General features: G+C 31.9%; 3 protein-coding genes across 7 annotated transcripts; 2 read left to right on the top strand and 1 right to left on the bottom strand.

The window, feature by feature from the left end:
• Positions 1 to 513: 513 nt before the first annotated feature.
• Positions 514 to 4,979, bottom strand: LOC126856029 (uncharacterized). The gene is made up of 11 exons (XM_050604189.1): positions 4,766 to 4,979; positions 3,346 to 3,460; positions 3,150 to 3,253; positions 2,861 to 2,932; positions 2,693 to 2,793; positions 2,356 to 2,459; positions 1,983 to 2,224; positions 1,722 to 1,897; positions 1,400 to 1,544; positions 1,122 to 1,321; positions 514 to 730 (listed from the first exon to the last, which is right to left on the bottom strand). Exons 2-11 carry the CDS (start codon positions 3,434 to 3,436, stop codon positions 514 to 516), a joined length of 1,452 nt encoding a protein of 483 aa, XP_050460146.1. The 5' UTR covers positions 3,437 to 3,460; positions 4,766 to 4,979.
• Positions 621 to 15,379, top strand: LOC126856016 (DNA replication complex GINS protein PSF1-like). Of its 5 annotated transcripts, none has more exons than XR_007688315.1 (11): positions 621 to 763; positions 3,641 to 3,977; positions 5,859 to 5,996; positions 6,076 to 6,140; positions 6,395 to 6,701; positions 7,272 to 7,389; positions 8,581 to 8,759; positions 11,457 to 11,587; positions 11,941 to 12,054; positions 12,226 to 12,437; positions 15,234 to 15,379. XR_007688315.1 is itself a non-coding variant. In XM_050604175.1 (6 exons), exons 3-6 carry the CDS (start codon positions 5,928 to 5,930, stop codon positions 7,413 to 7,415), a joined length of 585 nt encoding a protein of 194 aa, XP_050460132.1. In that variant the 5' UTR covers positions 621 to 763; positions 3,641 to 3,977; positions 5,859 to 5,927; the 3' UTR covers positions 7,416 to 7,553. The 5 variants fall into 5 exon arrangements, 1 of the variants encoding a protein (XP_050460132.1); XR_007688314.1 differs by lacking the exon at positions 15,234 to 15,379 and adding an exon at positions 13,986 to 14,131; XR_007688316.1 differs by lacking the exons at positions 3,641 to 3,977; positions 15,234 to 15,379 and adding an exon at positions 13,986 to 14,131 and having other exon boundaries at positions 625 to 763.
• Positions 14,570 to 22,852, top strand: LOC126855974 (NF-kappa-B inhibitor alpha-like). Its single transcript, XM_050604117.1, has 3 exons — positions 14,570 to 15,795; positions 17,389 to 17,741; positions 20,840 to 22,852. The coding sequence occupies exons 1-3, from the start codon at positions 15,179 to 15,181 to the stop codon at positions 21,259 to 21,261; spliced, it is 1,392 nt and encodes a 463-aa protein (XP_050460074.1). The 5' UTR covers positions 14,570 to 15,178; the 3' UTR covers positions 21,262 to 22,852.
• The last annotated feature ends 164 nt before the right edge of the window (positions 22,853 to 23,016 follow it).

The following is a 23,016-nucleotide window of genomic DNA, read 5'->3' as shown; positions in this document are numbered from 1 at the left end:
ATGAACAAAATTTATTAATTGTCTCATTCACATGTATTGATGAAGAAAGAATTGGAAGAGAGAATTGCATCGCAGTAGTTAGTATTATCATTGACGATACTAGAATCTTCGAGAAATTTCAAAATTGATTGAAGTATTTGTATATAATGTTTATTATTGTGGAAATTATTTTGCACAGTAATATATTATTATTATTACTAGAATATGCAAAGCAATTTTCTTTTTCCTTTTTACTTTATCCAAAATAAAAATCATGGCCAAAAAATAAACATTATCTTAATCTTTATACTTTATTTATTTTTTTTTTTTATTATACATAGCTAGAATTTTTATTGCTATTTATCATTAATCTTTTTCTCTTCTTTGATATTACATATTACATATTACATATTATTATGTAATAAATTTTATCTATAATCTTGCAATTAAAAATTACTTTTTATTAATAAATTAATTTATTAGATTAGATTAGAGAAATAATTTATTAGATATTTTACTATTTTTTAGAGATAATTACGTTGCCGTATCATCTTGATGCTCTTCCAATTCCTCGATTTTTTCTTCGTCGTCTGATTGCGTATCCTCTACAACAGTAACATCCGGGAAATATAATTTGGATTCTTCGATAGCCTTCTCCGGATTTTCACTTATATGATAAGGTCCAATTCCAGCGAAACCCAGAAATGCTTCGCAACCTACTTTCTTCACTGTGCAGACGAATATTTCATAACTGTGAATGAAAATGAAGTAATTTAATACTCAGGTAAAATAAACTTTTCCTATCATAGATGTAAAAAATTCAATGCAAATATATACATATCTTTTTTGGAATTTAAAAAAATTATTTAAAAATATTTATTTAATTGAGAAATTGTGTTAAAGATATGAAAGTTAAAGAACATTACAAATATTATCTACAAAAGTATTATTTATTTTAGAAATAGATATGATTTAAGTAAATCTGAATGGTATAGTATGCTGTCCACAGTATTTAAAGAAGAAAAATACAATTAGAAGATTAATTATAAGATTAATTTTTTTAAGTTCTGAAAAAATGGATTACATTTCATCATTGAATCATTGAACTTTTAATTTTAAATATATACAATAGAGGGGAATACCCTGTTTTCTCTTCCGCGTTCATTTCAAATGCCTCTATACTTTTGGCGATTATCTTAGCCTCAGGAGGTTTATCATATTCAAATATACCAAAATTGATGACCTCATCGTTGAACATGTCCAGCACCATTTTTAAATCATTTTTGCGAGTATAATCATATTTGAAGACGGTTATCGGCACTTTTGTCATTTTATCTTCATACTATGAAAATATAAAATTATAATACAAACTAAAAAAAACTATAAAATTTTGTAAAATATACTTTTCACATACACTTACCGGATATGTTGTCTTAGTATAAACGTTGAATATAGTACGAAAAACAATTGCCTTGTTTCTAGGATTTGGAGGTGTCCAAACAAAAGGAAATTTTGTAGTTTCCTTGTTAGGAACTTCAAAAGCCGGGCGATGTTTTCCGGCATAACTAGTATAAAGTAAAGATTAATTTTAAAAACATAGATTATTGCAATATTAATTGCAACTTTTACTAACAATTTTCAATAGTTTTATCATCAGTATTACTTGTCGGTATATATTATGGTGTGACTTTTCCAATTAATTCTTTGTGTTGTAAATGCATCAAAGGAAATAAATCGCATACCAATCTTCATTTAAACAGTCGTCTGTTTCCGGTAATGTTGGTTCATTGAACAGAATACTACACAAATAATTATGAACTTCGAGATCTTTTCTCCCTTCGACAATTTTCAATCGCATAAACATACATTTGCCATCAAAGAGTAATTGTTTAGCAGCTTCCGAAAAGCTATATGTGGACTGCATGTTAAAAAATAGAATATGGTATATTTTTAACAATGGCTGAATAATGAGAGTCTGTTATAGTGTAAGAAAATAAAAATACTTCATCGAGCATCTGTTGGAGCAAATCCTCATTCAGTCGTTTGCGTATTTCTTGTTCCACAGTATAATTTTCCGGTAATAATTCTTCAACTAATTCCACATATGGTGGACTCATCCTCTTATCTCTTCTACGTCCTTCTTCGTCTTTGAATATCCAAGGAAATAGCAACAGACAAGTCTCATTGCACAATGATGTGGTCAGATGCAGCATCTCCGCTTCATATCTCGCTTTAGCTTCAGCTTCTATGTAACGATATTTTTGCTATATCAGGTGATAAGAATAATTTTTGGTATATAATCGAATTTTGCTTCGAGCGGAAGTTGATTTATTTAGTGCTTATGGTTAATAATATATGAATAATAATATATTTTACCTTTCCGAGATTTTCTTGCTATTTCCTTGGCTATTCTTGCTTCTTCCTGCATTCTCACTCGTGTTACTTCTTCTGGACTCATCTCAGAAACCTCTATTGAGAATCTGCAAATTTAGCATAATGAGTGCAAACGTAAATAACGAATTTATGTTTTGCGATATTATATCATGCGAGTAGAATTCTTGATTGACATTTAAATAAATTGTGTAATTGATATTAAATTAATTTTTTTAATAAATTGAAATATCATTAACATTTCAATTTTATAACTATTTAATGTGCAAAAATTTGGGGAGTTTGGACAATTTTTGAGGAGAATTTTTGATTTTCAGCTTACTCGTGCTCGCCCCCGTTTTGAACCCTTTCGAGCTCGGTCGTCAACATTTTCACAAACTGCGGACAATGCGCTCCAAACATTAAATTGATCATTCGTCCTTCCTGCCAGAAAATAGGATTCAATTGTAATAATTGTTTCTAGCGCGAATTATTTTTACAGGATAATTACATGAATAAATATCCATATAGGTTCGCTCTTTCCTTGAAATCTTTTTAAATCGGTGACGTGATCGCAATTTGCCTGAAAACGATAAAAGAGGATAACATGTTAAAAATATTTTTATATGATTGATATTTATATGTTGGAGATTAATTAAAAGAAAAATAATTTCTGTAGGATAAATATATTATTTTTATATGAATAGCATATTTTAATTTTGTGCCATTAAATAAAATTTTTATTCATTTATATGATATTTAATAATAATTCTTTTTATATCACGTTTTCTGATAATTACCGTGGCGTAACTCAATGCGTCACCTCCAATTTCCATCTTTATCTTTTTCAGAATGCTTACCATTCCTGTGCAAGGACCACTCCAGTCCGAGTACACGTCTACAACTAAACAAGGATGTTAAATCAAAAATACCTTTTTATAACAATATAATCAAAAAGATATTTCTATTTTCATATACGAGATAAAAATTACTCGCCTACTAAACCCTTCCGTGTCAATACCTTCGCCCATTCTTCGTCATTAAGAACTTCTGTTTGCAATGCCGCGGGTGCCACCTTCTTCGCCATTCTTCTCGTCGTTTTCGTTCCACCCTAAGATAAAAAATTTATTATATTAATCCAAAAATTATACATTTTGAAGATAATCTTTGTAATAGTTCCAATGTGTTTAAACAAGATATCTTTCAGATGTTTCTTCAATGATTTTTGAATTTTTACATTGTTTGAAATTAACGTAATTTTATTGCAATTATATGTAATTATATTTTACAGACGTTCTCGATTTCCGCCGTACCCTTTTACGCAACATCTTCGAAGGTGGAAAAATATTAATCTCACAGATCGCGATTACGAAACTCTAATTCTCTTCGCCCAAGATATGAACTTCGATATCGGATCGATTGATCTAACTTCGGCAAAGTGGAGAGAAGTACTGCTTTAATCGTGTATTTTCTGCTCGTTTACATAGGCTTGGCTTTCAGGTTTGCTTTGGGCCGCACGGGGACATCGGCGACATTGTAGGCACGCGATATAATATAATGATTAATGAGCTTGTGATACAAATACACGCAGAGGTAATTACGGAGCAGAAAAATGAGGGTTCTGCGAAGTAAGTTGTTCTATATAATAGCTTGTCACAAGACATTAACCCGGATATGTCTCGAGAAAGAAACCTCTTTAACAAAGGAACGATAGCAACGTCTAGAATTGAAAGCCTCTTGGTTTAATATTTTCTTCACTGTTTTTCATTTAATAATGATAGCAGATTTCTTTTCTTTCGATTAATACAATTACATTTTAATATTTAAATATCACAAATACTCATATATTTGTTATTTTTATATATTAACATAAATTATGGAAATGTTGGCCTAGATACATACAAATATGCTAAATTATTGCATAATAATTATTTATTGTTTTAATTATAAAATCTATTACATTAAAATAGAATATAAAAATTATAACAAAGATTATTTCAAAATTTTTATATATAAATTTAAAAAAATTACTATATTTTAACATATACTAATATTTATATACACATTATTAATATATGAATTAATATACAAAATTAATATATTAATAATATCAACAATATATATGTAAAAAATTACATATAAAATCATTCTAACTTCCAAGGTGCTAAAACAGTCGAGAACAAAATCATCATTGTCATTATCTTGTATAAAACTTTACAATTTTATTAAAAAAAAAAAAATATTGATTTGTATAATATAAAAATAATTATGATTTAATTTACCGATTGAGATAAATTGACACAGTTCTGTTTCGTCGCGTTTTTAAAGAGCTTTGCAAGAAATTGATTGCGTGTAACGGTCGATTTTTCCTTGGCAATTAGAACAGTACTCGTTTAACAATTAAAGCGAGACTCACGCATCGATATGTAACCACTATCTTTGTTGATTTTGCACCTGCTCGGTTACTATGTAACTATATATTATATACACGTAGGATTCAATAATGAATTTAATTTCTATATATGTATATCTCGAAATATTCAAAAAATATGTTTTGGAAAAATAGATGAAAGAATGTGCTCCCATAAAATCATTGCTAATGATATTCTTTCTTTCGAATAATATATGAAATAAATGCTATATATTGTTTATGCATATAAATAAAGATTATAATTATTATATACAATCATAAATAATTATTATATATAATTATATAATGTATTGTATATATATATATATATTTTATATAATATATTAATATCATAATATTATAACATTATTATAATTATTATCAGTCATAATTATTATATGCAATCAAGTTTGTATATACAATTAATTATTAATTTTAAGATATAATAGCTAAATATTTAGAAATCGTAATTCATGGAAGTTTTTATCATTAAATGTTTCATCTCTTTTATCGCTAGATGGCATCTATATTATATTTAAAATGCGCATGTGTATATATATATATATATATATATATATATATATATATATTTGAGGCATTTCCAAGTTCAGTTGTCATTTTTCATTTTTTTCGATTAATTTTGAGTGAATTATTCGACAATATCGCAAATTACAGTTTACAATAATTATATCAGAGATCCAAACATAAATTGTCCAATATCAAATGCTCCAAACATAAATTGTAATCATCGAATACGGTAACGGTTAAAAAATAATTTATTATTAAAGTTGATAGAAGTTGAAGGTGTCATTGGATTTATTAATTAAAGTTCACTTTTATCAAAAATAATACGTTATGATTTATGATAATTGTTATGAATGCGTAGATTTAGTATTTTGGAGGTTAGGTTCTTTTACGAGCGTGAATGCATAACAGTTGATCACGTGACAATGGGATCGATGTTTAAATTTCGATGTATTTATAAACGACAAATTCGCTAAAAATTAAACGTGCAATTTTTTGCATAAATATAAATGAAAGACAAAGAGTTTAGATTTTAATGCGAATATAAATTTTATAATGAACATATGTCTTACAGGGATATACATGTGACAAAAACTTCAACGAATTTTGACAAACGATTATAAACGATTAGAGTTTTATAAACATGTTTGGAAAAGAAGCTATCAAACTGATAACAGAGCTCGATATGTATGAGGATATCCGACCGTTTAATGTAAGTATTATACGAATATCATTAATTTTCACTTTAGTTGTAAGTATAGTCATATAATTATAGTCTTCCCAATTTTCAGGAGCAGGTAATGCGACAAGTTTTTGAAGAGATGCAAACTCTTTACGAGGCCAATCTGGTGGACAGGTATATTATATTATACTTTGATCAAAACTATTTTACAACTTAAAAAGATTAATATAAAAAATAAAAGACTAAAACATTTATTGTATAATCATGTAATATTATAATAACAAAATATAATAAATTTAAGAAAGTAATATATATGCTTATTCTATTATAGCAATCAAAATGAATTTCATTAAAGATTAGATGTCAATTTTTTGACAAGTTTTTTTCAGCTTCCCATAAATGCCTTAAACTTTCTATAAATTTTTCAGTAACACTATACAGAATGAAGGAAATAATGAGTTATTACCATCAGTGCACTTCCGCCATACAGCTCTGCTCAGAAACAAAAGATGTGTTCTGGCATATCTGTATCATCGGATTAGGCGTTTACGGCAGATGCGTTGGGAATTAGGCAGCATTTTGCCTACTGAAATAACAGCCAACTTGTTGAATGCAGAAATGCAATGGTTTCAAAATTACAACAAGTCACTGGCTACTTATATGAGATCAATTGGAGATGATTATGGACTGAATCTGACTGTGAACATGAGTCCTCCAAAGACACTCTATGTTGAAGTAAGTATCTATAATGCAAGGCAGCGCAACACACACATAATATAACAAACTGTGTAAGAATATTATTTTACTCATTTCTTGAATTTTCTTTTTTCTGTGTAATTATTTCTATATCTATGTTTCTGTCTATATTTTCATATATTACATGTTATTTTTATGAATTTTCCAGTTATTCTTATTAATATATATTTTATTCTATCTCTATAAATATATACTCATTGTTTCAATTAACGTTATATATGTACACTATTCAAAAAATAGTTCTTCTGAATTATTTTTAAGTTGATTTTGATTATTAAAGATCTTATAATATTTAATATATGAAAAAAATTAACAATATATCTTTCTATATATCTCTTTCTTTAAGATTTTCTTGAAAAACTTTAAAATATTTTGTTAAAAAAATATAAGGGACATCTATTATGGACTAGATGAATATTTTTAAGGGCATAAGCTGTGTTTTGAAAGACATTAACATATTTAAAACTTTTAAAATCTTAACAGAAAGAGGGAAATAAAATTTATAATTAGCTTTTTGTCGATAATAATCAAATATAATTTCTCTTTTAGGTGAAATGCTTAACTGATTTTGGAAAGCTGGAACTCGAGGACGGCGAGATTATTACGCTCAAAAAGAATACATACCATCTGCTACCAAGAGCTACATGTGAGCCACTTATCCGACAAGGTATTCTCGAACATTATAACGCGTGATGTTTGCATTATGATAAATTAAAGAGAATTGTCATTTTCCTACTACTTTTATTAAATTTTTATATTATTTTTACACTAAAATCGTCATGCACTGGATGCCTTATACATTCCGACAATAAAGAATTTATTTTTATTTTATTTATTTTATTTTATTTATTTTATTTTATTGTCTATTCAACTACCGATAATTATATCATGTACCTTTCAAAGATATATCTATGTATGTATTCGTATTTAATATTAAACATGATTAATTTTCAATTTGATTATGTTTAAGATTGTCATAACTTATATAGATTTATTAACAACAGATAGATTATAAATTCAAATTTCAGATTTTTTTTGCGTTTCTATGTCTCTAAATTTTTTCTTCCAGTTTTTTTCATTATGCTTTAATCTCAAAAATAATTTTTATTGTTATCGCGCATATCGGATGTGACATATAAAATAATATATCAAAGTAAATACGATTCCGTTATTAAAATGTCAACTCTTAATGATAGCTTGTATGATCAATACATTATTTATTTTTATCATTTATCACAACTTTAAAATCTTATGCATTGTTACATTTAAATCCCTAATTTAAACTATTAAAGCAAAATCTATTTGAAACTAATTCAAGAATATAGTTTTGTTATTTATTTAAATATTGCTATTTAATTTTTAAAGTCATATATAATTAATAATTGCTATTAATACTAAATCTTGAAATAATGCAAGGAAAAATCTACACATGTATATGAAATACGGCAAACAACAGCGAACCAATATTTATCCGAGATTAGTCAGATTAGAGACGCAGCCTCAGTGCAACTTCAGTGATGGTAAGAATGGTAACGTCTCCTCTTCGTCCCATCAACGAATCCTCAAACTCTTAAAATAAAGGCGTAAGAACCTTTTTTCCTCTATTCTTTATTTATCTTTTTCTCCTCTTTTATCTATCAGGATTTTTTAAAATGGAATTTGCATATAGACATAGCACGACATAAACAGGAGACAAATAGTTTGGAAGTTTGGAAGTTAACAACATAGTATATGCATACAATATTCCACGCATAATTTCTTAATTTTAAAAATTTTACAATTCTTTTCTCAATGAAGACCGGTAACAGTCGACATCTATCTCGCGCAATCACTATATTCAAATTTTTCCTTCTCCTAGTTATGAAATACAGACAAGGCAGTGTGAATTTCCTGTAGTGAACTGGAAGAAAACATCGATCGAGGGCAGCAGAAAAAGTTTTCTGCAAGTTTGACTTAGAACGCCGTTCGTCAATATTTGGCAACGATAGATAACCATTCAAGCCTTTAAGATTCATTGTTTGGAGAATTGACGAAGCTGTAAGTGGCAGATTTTAAAAGTTATATATTTCATTATTATCAAATGTGCGCGTTCTTGCAAATAATATTTTTATACAGAGTATTATATGCAAGATTGAAGAGTTTAAAGCATATAATAAGGAGGCAAAGGTCAATAATTTGTAAAATTTATTTATTATTTATTTAAAATTGATTTTAAAATTGAATTTATTTATTATTCATTTATAAATTAATACATTATTCATTTATAAATTGTATTAATTTTTTTTCTTTCTTTTTCTAAATCCTTCGATTAGAAAACTAGAATTATATGTATAGTTAATTCAGCAGCATAAGAAGACTTTAGAAAAGAGAGCGATTATTAATTTAAATAAAAAGTAATCGATCTTAAATTTAGAAATTAATTTAGGATTTTAATTTTAGGATTCAAATAATTTTTTATTTATGACATACATAATTTAGGAACGACGCTTGCGTGATCCGAATGACGAATTTGCGGGAAAACATCAATACAGAATAAACGTTAATTTAATGCGACATTTATTTAATATACATATCATAAACAATGTCGCGGAAAATACTATTTTCCAGATATTTATCTACTATTAAAGTAATTATAGCTTTGTTTTTTGCAAATTTTTATTTGCATAGAATCCGTTAATTAGCGGTTAATAGCTTATGCAAGCATTGAGTCGCGCTAAGGAATATTGAAGACACAAGAAAACAAAGTATATTAGAAAAAAGCACCATAGAATTAGGTTCAAATGCCAAAGGAAGGATGCGTTCATCCATACGCTTCGCCATTCTTGAGTCAGCGTACTTCCCCAACTCTGTTGTGTAGCTGTATAACAGTGGTATCTGTCGCGATACGAATTTAAAAGCTACCTTTCTTTCTATTTTATATAATCGTGACTTTAATCTTTTTTTTTTTTTGTAAACAACACGAGTCCATAATTTTCCAAGATTGAGATAACATACGTGTAAACGTTTAAAAGTTTCCGATCAGAAAATAATACAATTTTGTGTGTATGCAACATTATTCAAATATCTTTACACACATATAAAATAAATTTATATTAATATATATTAATATATATATATATATATATATATATATATATTAATATATATTTTCTACACATACACACAAGTCAATATAAATTATTAATTATAATATAGATTATATTGTTCTAATAATAATAATAAAAATTAATAATTCATAATAATAAATAATATTTTATATTAATTATAATGTAACAATCTAATAGAAAATATTAATATTGATATACACATACATATGTATAATATATATTTTCTATTTAATATTAATATATTGAAGGCGGAGAAGCTTATATTAGAAAGATCATAGATTCAGTTAATTTTGATTCATGGAATTGCGATATTTTGCAAAATTAATTGATTAATTGGAGATCGTAGGTATCATTCGTCATTTTAATTCAAAAGTATTTGCGTGAATCTATAAATTTCACAATGTAAAAAAATATATCTGTGATATTTATTTATTCTATATTTTTAATATATTCATTTAGCTGTATTTTGCACCATGAAATTACGAAAAATTATTACTGGAATCTCAATGACTCGCTTGTCGTGAATATGTATGCAAGTATCACATTGCTTTAAGAAAGTCATATTTCTTGAGGCACTTATCAATGAATATTGGAACGATATTTGTATGTAAATATAAATGTGCACGTGATTTTGCGATAATATATACGTTGCGTGCGATAAGCAATACCGCTTGCAAAATCATGCATGCAATTTTGCACGCAAATACAATCGAAATAACGTCATATCGTGTATATAATTATCGCGTCTAACAATATCATAAAATTATTTTTCTCTATTGTTTTGCTCTTTTAATAATATTCTTTCGAATGTTTGTGTTGAAACACATGACATTACGAGTACTCATAATTTGCTCATAATTCTCTCTATAAGTGTATTTAAAAATCTATGCATACAGACGAACTTGCATAGCTTCTGCATAATGCATATTTATAAATCGACTAATCATGTGTTTAATATAATGTAGCTATGTGGCATCTTTTAGACACGTGATCAATCAATTCTGCCCATATATGTCCATAATCATTTTATCACGTTTTTATTTTTGATTAAATTAAATTAAGAGATATGCTTTGATTTAAGCATCTATTTTGCTATTAAACATGTTTCTAGTTTTTATCAGAAATCATTTTAATTGTTCTCTTCTGCAAAGATATGCAAAAATTTTAAAAAGATTAATTAATATAATATATATATATATATATATATATATATATATATATATATATATATATTATATTAATTAATCTTTTAATCTTTTATATATATATATATAATATATATATATATATATATATATATATATATATATATAAAATATATATATATAAATTAATCTTTATATATATATATATATATATATATATATATATATATATATATTTAATATATATTTAATATATAATGTTAATATATAATAAATATTTAAATAAAATATATCTTTTTTGGAGATAGAAAGATATATTTATTGTTCGTAATCGTAAAAAAATTTTAGAAATATTGGAGGGAGAGGAAATTGTATTTTTTTAAGACCATATATAGCTTAAGTGTTAAGATACGACATCAAGATATACATATCGAGTAAATACAATGTTGAGATTATTTACACATTTTCTATCGTTATCGTAGGTTTTCCCCCAGATAATCCGGACATTGACGTCGGTGATGCCTACCTGTATCTACAAGCACGTACGCCAAGCAATCTTCATCTTTATTCGTAATCGATTAACCGACTTAATGCATAGTGATATCAAACGTTAGTAAGTAGAATGGATATTTTATCGTATTGTATCTGTCAAAAAGTTTCATTATTCGTTTACGTGTGCACAATCCGAATCTCTCGACCTGGATTCGGAATCGATCTCTTACTCCTCGAAAGTAATTTTTCTTTCAAGACATTAATAGTTTTATGATTAAAAAAACGATTGAGAACAAAGAATTTTTTGCGAATAAATCTCTAGAAGTGCAAATCTACTACAAGTTTTTAAATCAATAAATCAAATTGTAGAAGTGTGTTATATTTTTTAAAAATGTTACATCACTTTTCATTTTATTATAAATTTTAACAAGTAAAAATTATTATTTTAATAATATTTTGTTTTTGCAATTTTAGCAATCATGCAACACACTTATAACAGAAAAATTTGAAGACTCTCAACAGTTTTATCTTTCGAGGAAAGAAGATTCCCGTATGCATATTTGGATTTTGCTGTCTAAAAAGTAACAGGTAACAATTGATTTATTTTCTTAACGATTTATTGTGCGGCCTCAATAATAATGGGAAAACCCATGTGAAATTTTTGTGGAGAGTTCCTTTGTACGCATCGAGGTCGCATATTCGGCGGCGACGAATCGATTTCCCGGTATACGAACAGTAACGACCATGGAACGTTTACAGCTATGCATCGTCGCGGGGCCATTTCAGATAGGAAATGCCGGTGGAATTTCCGGTGAGTTCTTCGCCTCGAGCTGCTTTTACCGAGAGGTACTACGAAGAAAGTAGCCCGACTGTCACATGCGGCGGCAAATGCGAAAGTTAACATCGATCATCGTGTAAATCGCGCCAGTCTGTGTCGATAGGAGAGAGATGGAAATCTACTAAATATAAAGGTATGCGTGCGCACTAGATTAGAAGTTAGAAGAGAGTAGAAAGTTGATTTAATGTTTCTAATTAACCGAGTTGTGATTATAATTATAAAATTCAATTATTACGCTTGTATATTTAACGATAATGATTCACATTTCTTAATTTACGACTATAATGACAAAATTCACTACAACATTTTCATGTAATTTTTCCAAATAATTGCAAGTTTTATTCACTCCTCCAAGTGTCCTCAAACAGTATAAAAGAATTAGCTTTTTAAAAATCCGCCTAGCTTTCGCGTTATACATTTTTCTTCTTTTTCTAAGAAATAGATTAAAGGCTAAGTCTTTCCGGATTATTACAAGGGTCGAGAAAAATCCAATGATTCATTTATCGCGAAAGGCTTATGGATGAATGAGAGATAATATTGTTCAAAAATCCATGTGCGTCAGTTCCGCAAAACTTTATCGATAAGATGTAAGATTGCAAAATTTTGCACCTGATAATTTATACTCTATCTTATGAGACAAAAGGCGCCTTATTTCGCAATATTATTAGATTTCAATATAAACAATTAATTCATCGATTAAAGTAGACTTGGAGTTATTTGAGAAAAGTATTCTATTTTTGAAGTTTCTAAAAGAACTTTACCGTGACACTTGACACAGATGTTACATATGAATCGATAAAAATCCACGATCACGCTCGTACGCATCTGCCGTAATCGCGAGAGATGTGATAACGCCGGAATAACTACGAAAGAAAGAAATGTCATGCTGGATAAAAAAAAAGATATACGCGCATGATGGAATATATTATTACGTAAAGGCGCGCGTTGATTTAAGAGAAACGCGAGACAAGCCTCTCGCGCGTTTCACTTTTCGAAAAAATGACGAGAGCATTTATAAAATCGCCAGATTTCTTCTCCACTTAATACATTATCTGTCTAATATACTGACTAATATACCTTCGTCCAGATCCAATTTGATTGAAAATATGACATTTCGTCCAAAGAAAAAATTGTGAAAATGCTTGCTTTTATGTGTAAAATTGCAAAAGAGTCGATTTCCTTTTTAAGATTTTTGAGAACTTTATTTAGGGACAGTTTTTAGTGCTATGTGTAAAATTGTTTCTTTTCTAATCGGTTTTTCCAGCGTGCTTTTAAATCAGCTTTCTACTGGCAGAGAAAAACGTAAATTACATTTAATTCCAAGCTATCGGTCGAGAGGAGAATCTTCGCGTTTCCCGTGGATTTCTGATAATGAATAGACACGTGTTCCGTCATGCCGAGTTTTCCTTCGCAGTTCATTTGTCCGCGGTGAAAACCTATATTCATGCAACAACAAGACACACATATATTTCCCTTAAATGCCTGAATGTTTGGCATTCGAGATTGTATGGAGGCGGTTTTTATAAAGCAGTAAAAGTCAATTGCGGGACTTAACAGCTTCTCCTTTTTTCCCTTGAAGCAAATATTCATTAAAAAATATCATCGATAAAAAAATATCAATATTAATATACTGCGATTTTATTATATATTAATAGATAACATTACAATAAAATTTGATTAGATATCGAGGCATTTTACAGAAGGACTCCTTCCATGAAACCAAAATTTCCGATGAAGCGAAATTGACATAACGGATGATACAAAATAACGAATTTCATTGAACGGTTTTATTTATAAAATGAGAGTCGCATCGTGTCTCAATTGTACGCCATACAGCTGCCCTGCCCGAGGTTGATGGGTTTTTCCGCCCCTACTCCGCTCTCTTCCTCAGGAATTATACCGCCAGAGATATTGTTAAATAGCCATCTTCGTCGCGCATGCGCATTGCGAGGGCGATCCCAGGTCTGTATCTAGTTTGAATAGAAAAAGACAGTTTCGTTCGATCCGCTCTCTTTCTCGACGATTTTTAGAAATTATTCAATTATCCTAATTACTAAAGAGTTACAAAAAAATCGATAAATTATATGACGCAATGTGACAGAACGTGAAAAAAAAGATACGATTATTTCCCGCCATTTATTATTTTCCGAAAAATCGTTCACTTCGTCGGAATCTTTCACACGTCACTGCACGTCGCTTGTCGCGCATGCGCGAGAAACGTCTGTCTGACAACACTGACTCGCTCTCTCTATAGTCGATCAGTTCGTTCTGAGATACGTAACGACGGGTGGTGTGTGTTGTGACAGCTCGTGCGCGGCCAGGAAAATCGCTCGTGTACGATTCGACGACGGAACGAGAACTTTCTCCTGTCTATTCGTGACTGGAGATCAACGTAGAATTTCCCGATAGATAGTGCGCGAATCGGAGATAACATTGAGAAGAATCCAGGCGAGAACACGCGAGCGATGCGGATCGAAGGTGGACAGAGATAGACGACGGACAAGACCAAAGTGCGAGCACAGCTGTTTCGAGGAGAAGGGGATATCTCTCTCTCTCTTTCTCTCTCTCGGGCGGCCGAATATACGCGTCGCGGAAGAGAACGTCGGGACGCGGCGTACGTCGAGTAAGGATCGATCGAAGGGTTGATATCACGCGCAATTAAATAAAAAAAAAAAAAAAACCAAAAATCCGCGGAAAGCGAAGGTTTATATTCGAACGATTGAAATTATTCGCGGTATCTTTATTATTTCGGGATTATACTGTGTGTCGCCAATATCCAGGGCAAATATCCAGGTGGAAATAAGAGAAGGGAAAGAGACGGTTTCTCCTGAAAAAAAATTGTACGCGGATCGTTTTCAAAGATCATTTCCGAAAATGTTGCGTCCCACCCACGAGGGCAGAAGCACCCAGATGGAGGAACGTGTTACAGCTGACGAGAAGAAGCGGTGGCGTATCGACGACCACGACGACGTCGAGGAGGGCAACGTCGATTCCGGATTCCTGTCGAGTGGCAATCTACAGTTCAGCGGCGAGATCCGCGACTCGGATTTACCGCAACAGGGGGGACAATCCGGGGGGTTGGAGGGGGAGGGGGAGCAGCGAGCGGCGCCGACTCCCGCGCCAGCGGTGACGACCGCATCGTTATCAACATCATCATCATCATCGACGGCGACGACGACGATTGCGGAGGAGCCAATGAGGGCGATCGACAGCGGCGTGGACCTCGACCTCACCGAGACTATCAGCCAGCTGAGCCTGAAGCAGGTCAGCCTGAACGCGCTCGCCTCCAAGAGCGGCAAATTGATTCAGGCCGAGTCGACTAGTCCCGAGCTGTCACCCGTGACGGCGAACCTAACGCAAGATGATAGCAACAATCAGCAACACGATGAAGCATTGTTGTTCGAGCAACATCAGCGGGACAGCGATGAGAGGGAGACGAGCAACGAGGAACCCTGGCAGCTCTACTACACGCAGGACGACGACGGTGACACGTTAGTGAATATTCCGTATTTCATCGATGATGTTTGTTAATCCTTTAACTCGCTGGAGTAGACACGTGGGTGACATATGTCAACTACTTATTCGTCTTTAACGTATCGCGGTAGAATTAACTTGATGCATCTCCTCTGTGTTTATGTTAGAATTGAACGAATCACTCGAATGGGCTTTTATGTCAAATTAAGATTGATTTTATGTTAATAATAATAGTGCTATATATTTTTAGGAAATATCACAATAGATTGCTTAACGTGGGTTCTCGCGCTGCACGAAATGTTTCTACTATTATGGCTACACGATTCTTCATCTTGTGTTCATCATGTATCTTACAAGTCGACCCGTTAACCCTCTTAACCATGTTAACGACTTATTGCGGTCAGATTCGTGATCACGTGTCACTTGATCTACTAGTTCAGGGTCTCTAACGCGGTCAACAGTCCAGGGACGAATGTGTATTATGCAAATACTAACGCGCAACCTAAAAACTTACGGGAAGTGATAAAAAGCAAATAATAGTAATAAAATAAGCAGCAAGTATTTTTCGAATAATAATGAGTTCCATCTGTTTATTTGATCAAGCCTATGAATAAAAGTTTCCAAGAATCACATATAAATAAATTCTTGAGAAGTTTCTAGAAATCTCAAATACATTTTTATGAAGTTAATAGAGATATTTATCTCACTTTCTGTCGATTATTTGCATCACGTACTTCATATTTGTGTTAGAATTTTTTCTTGAATTGTAATGATTACTTTATCTTAAGAAAGTAATAGCTTACATCAAATATAGAACAACGCTGAGAAGAATTTCATTACTCAACATAATTTGAATAACAAAACAATTGGGATAATTTTATTGAATATAAAATATAAAGGAACGAAACTCGCATTCTTTATATTCAAATCGCGTGCGAGCACTAACAACAAGTTTCTCAAATCTTGAAAAGTAATGAAAGAGAGAGACCATAAGTTTTGCTTTTGTATTCTCCGTATACTTAAATTCGACGTATAAGAATTCGCCACGTCGAATCTAATCTGACAAATAGAGTCATCTCTAATCTTGGCTTATTGCAAGTTGTTTTTTTTTTTTTCCACTGAGTGTAATATGAATGCATTTATTTAAGCGGTCATTATGCATAACGTCGATGTTGATGTTCACGTAGAACGGCTTATAGATACCTACTTTGACGTGTGTTTAATGCTTGACTTAAGCTCGTTGACCGATTCAATGAAACGAGTTTCATTCTTTGATAAGCATCATCTTTCGGGAATTCATATGAACAACAACAACGATAAATTGCAGAGTGACGCACACAAGAATCCCGCAAGATGGATGTCTCACACGTATACAACAATGAAAGAAAATAAGACAATATATTTTAAATACATTACATAGTCATAAAATCGAGCGAGAAGAGAGAGAGAGAGAGAAAGAATATGAAGATCAAATAATTAATTAATATACTCCAGTGTTAAGGATTAATAAATAAACATGCTAATATAAATAAGACTATAAGAGCTTATAATATCACAAGACTTCTCTCCCCAAGACTTGATTCATTCTTATACGATATATTTAATTGCAGGCAGTTGCATATCGCAATCGTGCAAGGCTTTGTGGAAGCTGCGCTCTGTTTGATAAGGATGGCGCCTGACCCGTGCCTATTGGACACCATTAACGACGACTGGCAATCGCCCCTACATCTGGCAGTGTTGACACATCAACCACTGATCGTCAGACATCTAATCCTAGCAGGCGCGGATCCATCTCTGAGGAATTTCCGCGGAAACACGGCCCTACATCTGGCTTGTGCGAGTGGAGATCTCGCTTGCGCTAAAGCTCTCACAGATTCATTGTATTCGATGAAGAGGAATAAGTTGACGCTTGGACAGCAAGTACCCGCCTTACCACAAAACTTGGAGCAACGTAACTACAACGGTAAATATACTCAATAACTATTGCTTTTTTTTAAATAGACCTTAATGTGCGAAGAAATAAATAAGGGAACTGAAAAACGCAGTGAGAAAATATTCGAATAATTGGGAATAAATTATTAGAATAGAGAGAGAACGACATTTTTATATATTAAATAAGCGTAACGAGAATATATTCGCCTTGTTTCTCGTCCTTTAAATATTTAAATCACGTTTGCAACTTTTCCTGCAATTACGATAATCGTTTGGAAGCGTGCAATATAATGACCGCTAATCACCGTTATGATGCAAGGAAAGATGATCCACGTCCGTGACGGTACAGACAAAGAAGACCGAGATGGAAAATCCTAACTGCTTTTATCGCGCAGAATAAATCATATATAAGGCTCGCGGACGATGATATTATGGCCATGAACACGTGGAACTATATAATGCATTTCTTATGATTTCATCGAGAGTCACAAGTTCTTCGCGCTCACGTTTGAAAGTTCCATCATCTCAGAAATATCTCGAGAACATTCCTTTAATAAAAAAAAAAATATATTAATTTGATGAAGATAATTTGAATTTGAAAAGTTTCACAATCGCTCTATTGTGTATTATGTATATACCAATAATGGATATTACGGCTGCCTTATTCTTAATGTTTTCATATGCGAATTTTTACACGTGATAAATTTGTACAATGCTCTTTCGATAAACTTCTAATAATACACGCATGTTCTCGATCTCCGATTTACAGCGATAATAACGTTGTCATTTACGATCATGAATCGATAACGACGTACGATACGCGTACTCGTATTCAACTTGGGGAATTCCTGCTTTTATGACGAAAATTTGCGTCCAGATAAAGCATAACAATTGACCTCGGCGAAAGGTTTCGCGATAAAACCGCGACTTTACGAGATTTGTCAGAATGACTAGTCATTGTGCTAATATATCACAAAACATAAATAAAAATTCCTGAAAATAATCGAAGATATGAAAACGAATATATTATAGTATAAAGGCACAAGTTGCCTCTAAAACATTTATTTTTGTCTTTTTTACATAAATTTGTAATCTTTCTCTCGCATGCCTATTAAATCTCCTATAAAATTTGACATAAATATTATTTCTTGAATTAAATCTCTTAGTAAAATTTTATTATTAATTTATATGAAAAAGTATATTATTTATAAATATATATTTATTATTATCTGTATTAATATAATGATTGCTATTAATATTATTAATTATATGTAATATAAATTTTGCAGAGAAATTAAAATTAAGGAAATTTGGAAGCACTATAAATCTCTGTTTTCTATGTAAAATACATAGAGAAAGGAGGAAGTTATAGAAGATAAAAAAAAAAGAGAAAATTGTTCCAGCCGTTCGTCACGAAATATTGGCAGACTTTTTAAAAAACTTGGAAATCCCATATATAGCGTCATCGGCATTTTATTTCGCCGCAAGCTCGCATGTATATACATATTCACGGTGCGAAGCGCAACGTAATCGATCATTCTGGACCATGAGCAATTAATTGAATGTAAAAGAATAATTGCGAACCGAAAAATCTTTACGTTAGATTATTTCGCACTTATTTGTTTAGATTTATGACTAAATCAATCGATGAGTAATAAAATAAGTTCTCGGCACCGTTTCCACAATCGAGAAGTGCATGATTCATTCGGAATAATTGCAAAATCCGGAGCATTTATTTTCTCGGAAAATATATTTCTAGTTTTTTTGAGATTAAATAATCCCGTTAGTACAAAACAAGCGATAATGGATAAAATGAGCGGTGGAAAATAAATGATAAATATTATTCCGCGATAATGATCTACGAACCAACTGAAATTAGATAAAGTAAAGTTGTTATTTTCGCAGCAGCGATTTTATTGTGCAATTAAATTTATCGATGAGAATATGACATGCAAAATTACTTTTTATCTAAAAATGAGGACATTGTATTTCTGTATTTCTTATATATTTCTTACATATCGTCTAACTTTCCAAAAAAAAAAAAAGAATCGTATAAAGTATGCTTGACAAAACAAGAGTGAAGAAGAATGTTTCGCGTATACGATGGAATTCGCCGCTATCTTATTTAGTGTGTTGTGTGTGTGTGTGTGTATGTGTGTAATGTGCGTACGCGTTACATTATGCGACGCGACGCCAAGGAGAGCGCGAGACCAGATGTTTTTGATACTTAAAAATACCTGTAGAACTATTTGTGCGTGCTACGCGATATTTTCGGTCTGTCGGGAAACCCCACAGCGGCGTCGACGTCAGTGACTTCCCTTGAACTTTCACTAAAAAAATCGATTCTGTTTCGTGCCTGGCCCTAATCAACCCTTGCAGCAGTCTCGAGCTACGTATTCCCTATTTTAAGTATTACACGGAAAGATTTTACGATTTCTTTTACGTCACGTTACGACCAATATAACATCTAAGCTGTCTGAAAGTCTAATTAGGCCGAGTGACTGTTTCAATGACAATGTATACGATTCTTATGCGATAAAGCAGCGACACTTATATCTCGTACGCCACTATATTATGAATATGTACTCGTAACAATCTGCAATTGGAAGCTATTTGTGTCTTCGTTGGAGGTGAAGCTATATCGACGCAGTATGATGTATGTAATTACGAGACGCTGTCGTTAAATTCCGTCAATGTGACTGGTAACGCGGCGCGCTTAATTTTAGAAGTTACTTTGATCGGGCGCGAGCCTAGTTTGGATCGCGGGACTCCGGCCAAACCTCCGATACGCCATTATGATTCATCACGTCTTCCTAGTTCTATCTATATCTCACGGTGAGGCGAGACATGTGACTCGGTCATTCCGACGTACCTGATCCGCATCACAGGAGAGATGATAGAAAATTTGATAAAATTAGATTCAAATCGGTTGCTTATCCGATATTTATCAATGTCATATCTCGTGATGTAAGATAGATATATAGATATTTCATGTTAGACATTAGATTCTTTTATCAATCTTTTATTAATTCGATCAAGTATTGTAGGGGTTTTCCAATCTCAAATATTATAATGGAAATACACTGGCACTCCAGTTGCTTATTGATATGATCTTTTTATTGATTTCAGGTGAGATGTGCTTGCACGTGGCCGCCGCAAACGGACATGCGGATCTGGTGCGACTTCTATTGCGTCTAGGCGCCGATCTCAAGGCGAAGGAGGGTCTGGCGGGATACACGGCCCTTCATCTCGCGGTGGAGCGCGAATATCGGCCGGTGTTTGAGCTGCTTCTGCCAGAGTGTCAACGAACGTCGTGTCTGGACGAGCGAACGTATCGTGGCACGACTGCTTATCAATTGACCCTGGATGCTCACAGTGCGTTCGCCAAGGAGGCTCGTAGGAAACTGATACGGTACGGCGCGGCGCCGGAACCGCTGCCAGAATCGGATTCCGAGAGCAGCGAAGACGAGGAAACGGAGAGGTCCTTGTGGACGGCGGATTACTTGCCCGCGATCGTCAAGACGCAAAACACAGTCGGAGTGACAGTCTAAACTATTCATCGGTCAGTAATCTATTCATTAATTCATTGAACGTTTTTGGGCACTGCACATAGTCGGATGAAAAGAAGACAGAAAGAGTGCGTGCTGCGCATATACAACAAGATCTCTCGAATCGCGTCTGCGAAATCATTTTAGTTTATTAGTCGAATTAAGATGGACATAGTTACAGTGAATAAAATTTATCAGATAAGAAACAAATTATAAAAATATGTTTCGCGTCTCTCTATCTTCCATATATATTATAATGCAACCATAAAGTTGTATCTTGAGTTTCAATGAGTTCACGAAATTATTGTAATTAATGGACGAAAGTGAATAATTGTCATCTGGAACTTGTAGTTTGAGTTTTGACGCGCTGGACGACGTCATTTTAAATATTAAAGATGTTAAGAAAAATAATTAGAATAAAAATTGGTAGATAAGAAAAGAAAAATTTGACATGATAATGATTTTAATGCATATAATGCACAAGTAAACTCAGTGTCTAGGTTTGAAGCGCATCTCTATAACGTCATCTTAATCTGCTGGATGGATTAAGATTTATAGCAAAAAGTGGAAGGATTGTCAATTAAAAAAATAACACAGTGGAACGAGATTAGCTTCAATATGTGTTACATAACAACTATAATGCGTGATCCTAAAAATGTCTTGAGTCGACAAGTATTACTATTATAATAGACTGTGTACGCTTTTTAAATCCGATATCGACAGCAAGTTAAGGGATAAATGACGAACGAATAACGTTCGAAATCGAAGATCTCAGAAACGAACTTATACGCGACCACTAACGAATATCCGATTACGAACGAAGCGACAATACATAGGCGCGAGCTATCCCAGCGGTCGTTCGCTTTTTCTCCCCTTACAGTTATCCTTCTGCAAGCCAGTAGGCATGCAGCAGTGTTCGCAGTGTTGTACAGAGTGTTCCAAGAAAGGCTGTACAAATAACATATAAAGGACAATGTATATTTTAATGCGAATAAAAGTGTTCTTACGATATTGGCCGTAGAATCTGCGAACAATGGATGTATCGGTCTTGAGATGTGTGTCAGTTATGACGAAGCGAGAATGGAATATTTGCGTTTAGCCAATACAATATTTTACAATTGTAAATAGAGGAGTACGTGTCACAAATCGCGTCCGATGCGAATATTCTTGAAGAAAAATCCTTGTTAACGGAGATCGTAGATTACAGAATAGACGCAAAGTTGGCACGTGGTCGACAACACATACATTTTAAGTCGGAGAGAAATAATCGAATCCACATTCTTATGTGCGACTTGTATACTTGTATTTATATTTAGAAATATTGAAAAAAGGTCCAAACCGATACGATAATTCATCGACGATTAATCGGATCAATGTTCATTGTAGTAGTATGTAATTGCTTCCATTGATATAGTTAATCTTTTTCACCTTTTCGTACATAGATATCTTCCGTTAGAGTCATGAATATACGTTATTGTCACGGCATATACTTGTTATATTCGTATATATATATATATATATATATATATATATATATATATATATATATATAGTCTATAATTATTTTTAATAAAAAAAATCATGTTATACAAACTCTCTTTCTCTCTATAATGCTTTCTTTGTCTCATTTTCCTTTAATTAGTATCTCTTCCTTTGAATTTTATCCTCTATTCTATCATCTTTTCTTTCTGGTCTTAAGAACTTTCTTCTTTTTACATCTATAGAACAATTAGCAAGACAAAAAAAGGAGAAATAATT

This window comes from Cataglyphis hispanica, chromosome 17 (genome assembly GCF_021464435.1).
Source record: "Cataglyphis hispanica isolate Lineage 1 chromosome 17, ULB_Chis1_1.0, whole genome shotgun sequence".
In the NCBI taxonomy this organism is placed as follows: domain Eukaryota; kingdom Metazoa; phylum Arthropoda; class Insecta; order Hymenoptera; family Formicidae; genus Cataglyphis; species Cataglyphis hispanica.
This window is presented reverse-complemented; position numbering and strand designations above follow the sequence as displayed.